The following is a 5164-nucleotide window of genomic DNA, read 5'->3' as shown; positions in this document are numbered from 1 at the left end:
TGGGGGTTTAAAAGTTTTCACATCAACTCCTGCAAATACACATACTAATTACTGTCTCACCTGAGTTTATTAACTCTTTTACATGTTAACTCTCTCAACCGTTATTACGTGCCCTGTTAAACATCCAGGACAGCGGCTGAGAGCGGCTGAGAGTGGCAACTTGCCACTTAAAAAGTCAAAATCCACTTCAATGCCACCTCGCCACTTAAAATTTTTCCCAGGTTATTACACAGTAGCATTTCAATATACTCTGAACAGAATACATTTGATCATGGATCAAACATTTAACGTTGAGAAATCTGAAATTTGGACCATCATTTTGTCTCCCTCATGACTTAATAAAGGTACTTATGCTCCTAAATGCAATTACCTCTTCCCTCCAGTTTAGATCAGTAACATGCTTCTGAAAAGAAAGAAAAAGAAACTCAAGTCAGATTTATATTATTCTTTTAATCTAATGGAGGTGTTTATCACACTGAAAATAAAATAATTTTTTAGGGAGTAAAAGCATTTTTGTTTTCATAATACAGATAAAATTGACTCTTAACATGTAACATTTGGGATTTAAGCAAGACTTTAGTTATTTCTTTATTTGGATTTAATAATCTACAAACTAATCCAGTTAGGTATAAAAAGTTGAAATCTAAAAATTTACACGATAGTGTTACCTCTTGAAAACTTCCCAAACAAACATCCTTTTTAAAAGGAGAAGCAAATGTTTTGTTTTATTTAACAATTGGCATTGCCATTGCAGGAGGATATTATAGGTTTTCAACTTACTCTTTCTCCCTCGACTTTGATCCTGTTCAGTGTGTCCTGATCTATAGGAATAGTCTGGGAAAAAAAAGGGGTTGTAAGTGAGATGTAATTTTGACAGTTCCCATACCTTAAATTCTTTCAACTCATCATGACTTTCGCCTTACCTTCTCAGCGCAGTGTGGCTTATTTGGCTTTACCTTCCCGTTCCATTCGAAAGACATTGGTAGTTTGGGCTCACTTGGTCTGGAGCGGAGATGAACAACAGATAACTCTTCCATTTCAAGTTCAGAGTCACTTGAAATTATAACAGTTTCATCATCTAAAAAAAGCATTGCAATCAAGTTTACATGGATTTTAATATGCCGCAGAGATCATAGTTACAGAAAATTTAAGTCAGAGGCAATAGATCCCATACAAAGCATGCTTGGAGGCAATGCTCCAAGCAGTATTTGAATCTGTAGTGTTTCCTGTTATGTACTTTGTTTTTTGGTCATTTGTTTTGAAATCATCCCCAATAACCTTAGATTCAACTAATATAAAATATACAGGAAATGCAAGAGAAGTTTATTTCGTTTTAGACTGTCATATCATACACATCCTCTTCCACCTACCTTCCCCAGTTCTCAAAGAAGAATTTAAATACTGGTGAGTGCTTTCTTATAGTTTAAAAGGTAAAGAGTTGTGCGAAAAAAAATACAACAATTTGCAAGAACTGTTCATAAACGTTTTAATAACAAAGGTGGATGGCTTCCATAATAACCTGCAGTTTGATTAATTACCTTTATTTTGTTTTATTTTCTTCAACTCCATCTTCAGCATCTTGTTTTCAGATTGAGATGCTTTCAGTTTCTCTTTCAGGTCTTTATTTTCAGCACACTTTTGCTCATACATTTCTAGTAGTTCCGCTCTCTTTGGACCTCTATTCTGGGCACCTTTTGGTCTACCAACCAATCTTTTGCCTGGCACAATTGGAAAGGAAAGGAACGTCAATTCAGGTAAATATGTAGGTACAAACAGAATTACAAAAAAATTATATTTCAATGGAAGAACTAAAAATTTACCTTTAGGCTTATCTTCATCACCGCTACTACCCTGCCCATCCTCATCATCTGAGTCATGCTTTGGGGTCTGCTTGGCCTTAAGCTTTGCCTGGGTTAAAAATAGTACATCAGGAACAGATCTAAAGAGTACTTGTAGTTATGCAAAGAAATTTAGTTCTCTTACCATAAAACTTTGGAAGCCAGATTTCGCTGCCACCGCATCCTCCTCCTCTTCTTCTTCTTCTTTCTCAGTCAGTTGCACGTCTGAGTCATCGCCTCCTTTCTGTGGAAGAATAATACACTTGAATTAAAACTTTGTTATTCATCTGAACTTGATTGAGTAACAATCATTGATTTCATGAAAATTATTCCACCCTTCAGTTTAACTGACTTTCTGTCCTGGTTGGGAACTATCATCATCATCTGATGATATGGTCATCTGCTTCCTCTTCTTTGACTGTAAGAAAGGAAGAAATAATATTTCTGTTAGCACATTTGCAAAATAATGTTAAAAGGTTTGGGGTGTTGTCAAGGGGTGAGTAGAGGAGGCTCCCCTGTGAAAAACCCTAGCATAGCGTAGCTGAAAATGTTGAGGAAATTGTGGTTTTTGTCCAACGTGGAGGAGCAGGAAATAGAAACATTATATTTCTAAAAATTAATTCCCGAGAGGTTTAAACACAGAGAGGAAAGACCAAAATATTTCTAAAGAAAATTTTTACCTGGTTTTGCTTGGGTTTTGGTTTGGAGTCAGTGGCTGAAATAGTTGTTGACTCAGTTGACACAGAGTCAGCAGATGGAGCGCGTCCAAGGGCAGCCGGTTTGGAACTGGCAGTCGGTTTGGAATTGGCAGCAGGTACATCCATGCCAGGATGAAACGCATTTGCATTTGAGATCATTGTCGGAGTTTGGTTTGGCATGCCCATGCCGAACCACTGCATCATATCTGGCATCATCTCCATGCTACTGGGTGGAGGAGGCATCCCAGTGCCCGTCCCAATCCCCACCCTCATTCCCATCCCCATCCCCATGAAGGGATACATAGACTGATACGGATCCATCTTTCTGAAAAAAGATAGAAAAAGAAGAAAATTGTTTTTTTAAACAGTTACAATATGTTATTTACTATGTATTCCGTTACTTTTAAAACGATCACAAAAAACAACAGAATAAATAAGTGCACATTTTGATGGGGCAGGTTTTATGCAATAATTGATAAATTATTCAGTAAGGTATTGGACCGACTAGCTAAAAATTAAAAGAAAGGCCTCCTTAATTTGGTCACATATTTGGTACCACTAGATGCAGATTTTTTTTCTGATTCAATTTCTGCAAGAAAAAGTTGAGAAAAGTCATGGGAAAGTCAAGATATTGGCCAAAAACTACAAAAAAAGTGACATTGCCCATCTTGGACCTTGCGTGCTGAGTTCTGATCAATTGTGTAGACATAAAAAGTTCCCGTCAGTTTTCAAAACAGAAGACCTAAAACTAGAAGACGAGGCAGCCCCTTTTTGTAATTTTGACCTCAGTCAAAATTTTGTGTTCTACGGTGACTTTTTAAAAAAATCATGACTTTTTAAAAGCTCAACGTAGAACACAAAATTTTGCCAGAGGTCAAAAATACCAAAAGGGGCTGCCTTGTCTTCTAGTTTTAAGTCTTCTGATTCAAACAAACCTTTCAGCAGGGACACATAAGTTCAACTTCACTTTTTCTAACTTTAACTTCACTTTTCTTAACTTTAAGTCACTTTTCGAAATCGTGTACACCAACTTCAAGGAGTGATGAACCCCTCGATAAAATTAATAAAATGTGTCTGCACATAGCAATTTTATGCAAATGCTCATATGCAAACATGTACAGTTACCAAAATTGTTGAGAACCATGCTTGGACTTATGGTCATCCCATTAACTCCTTAAGGTGCGAGCATAATTCTGTTTCATTGATAGTTTTCACATACCCAAAACGGTTACGTTGATAGCAAAACTAATATCTGTGAGTGTCAACAGAAAGATAAGAGAAGACTGTTGAAAATGCTTAATAGAACTACGTGGGGTCTACATTACCATGGAATTACAGATTCAGCACAATAGTCGATCTCTATCTCCCGTAACCCATGTTAAAAGGTGAATAACGAGTAAAAAGCTAAAATTATTTCATAAACTTGAGAATTAGGAAATCAGATACAGCTCAAGCGTTAGGCTCGCCTTTTACATGGCACCCCATTTGGGAGAGCAAAACAAGTTGCTATTTGTAAGCTAAAACGGTGCTACATCCTGTGGTATGATATTAAAATGAAAGATTACAGCAGATTGCGAATTGAATTAAACTAAAACACTACAAAAGACCATAACAGACAAAGAAGTAGTATGGCGGGAACAGATGATGAAATCCTTTGTTCTCCTGGCTCGACCAAGCGTCCTGTGAGAAAGCGGGAAGAAGACGAGGGTGATTTAAGCGGGTAAGGATACCGATGACAAGGGAGGAGAGGATGGGAAGAGGGTAGCGCCAGCAGTGATGCCACTCTATAAAAGATAAAAGAATAAGGGGTGGTCATAAGTAACAAGCAATTGTTCACAATTCATAATTTTTCGGACAGTCATTTTTAAAGTACAGTTTCGGGCGAATTTCCTTCAACGATGACTCTTGCGATAGTTAATGAAAACTATGAGTTATTTACACTATGCCACCTGGCTCGAACCAACATCTGTCCTGTACGGATGTATCCAGCAACCTACAACCTGCAAACTAATGGAGGTCTATGATTGGTCCATTCAAACTTTTTTGAATGCGTGAGTCAATTGTTTTGTGGAATAGACCAATGAGGGACCTCCTTTAGGTTGCAGGTTGCTGGATACATCCTACGTCAGACTGACTGACTCTGGTAAACCTGAGTCTAGCCAACTTTTCTCCCAGTTACTGCCCTTCAACATAGGGAAAGTAGCGCTTCATAAATGGACTGTTAAAACCTGCAGTCACTTGTGGCTATATGTTCAGAATACTTTTGGTGGAATTTCTCGATGAAGTTACGACACCTGGCCATTTCCTGCTTGTTTTTCATTAAAATATACACTCACTTTTTTCCTCGTCCTCAGTTTTCACCTTATTAACAGATCAAATCTATTGCAATTTTAATAAAGTATGTTTGTTCCTTTCTGCCACATGGGGGTTGTTTTACTTTGCAATACTAAGTGACCAATAATTTGTAAGCATGTTTTATTCTTTGATGGACGTTCAACAATATTTTCTGAGAGACAATAACACAGATATTAATTTTATAAAAGTTTAAGGGATTGCTTTAGTGCAACAATGCTGTCTGAAAAGGTGAAATACTGCTAGCAAAGGTGTATAAAATTTATCATTAGATCA

At 37.1% G+C, this 5164-nt stretch overlaps 1 protein-coding gene across 2 annotated transcripts in view; it reads right to left on the bottom strand.

The window, feature by feature from the left end:
- Positions 1 to 23: 23 nt before the first annotated feature.
- The window catches only part of LOC127750889 (uncharacterized), a 17101-nt gene continuing 11960 nt past the window's right edge, over positions 24 to 5164 (bottom strand). The window contains exons 6-14 of one of the 2 annotated variants that reach the window (XM_052273539.1): positions 2519 to 2861; positions 2191 to 2256; positions 1984 to 2082; positions 1821 to 1908; positions 1539 to 1718; positions 924 to 1078; positions 781 to 834; positions 371 to 403; positions 25 to 299 (exon numbers count right to left, since the gene is read on the bottom strand). In XM_052273539.1, the coding sequence (XP_052129499.1) occupies positions 285 to 299; positions 371 to 403; positions 781 to 834; positions 924 to 1078; positions 1539 to 1718; positions 1821 to 1908; positions 1984 to 2082; positions 2191 to 2256; positions 2519 to 2861 (1033 nt within the window). In that variant the 3' untranslated portion in view covers positions 25 to 284. Of the gene's footprint in view, positions 404 to 780; positions 835 to 923; positions 1079 to 1538; positions 1719 to 1820; positions 1909 to 1983; positions 2083 to 2190; positions 2257 to 2518; positions 2862 to 5164 lie in introns of both variants that reach the window. The other variant, XM_052273538.1, reaches the window with a different exon arrangement.

This window comes from Frankliniella occidentalis, unplaced genomic scaffold, assembly GCF_000697945.3.
Source record: "Frankliniella occidentalis isolate FOCC.00 unplaced genomic scaffold, Focc_3.1 Scaffold280, whole genome shotgun sequence".
Taxonomy (NCBI): domain Eukaryota; kingdom Metazoa; phylum Arthropoda; class Insecta; order Thysanoptera; family Thripidae; genus Frankliniella; species Frankliniella occidentalis.
This window is presented reverse-complemented; position numbering and strand designations above follow the sequence as displayed.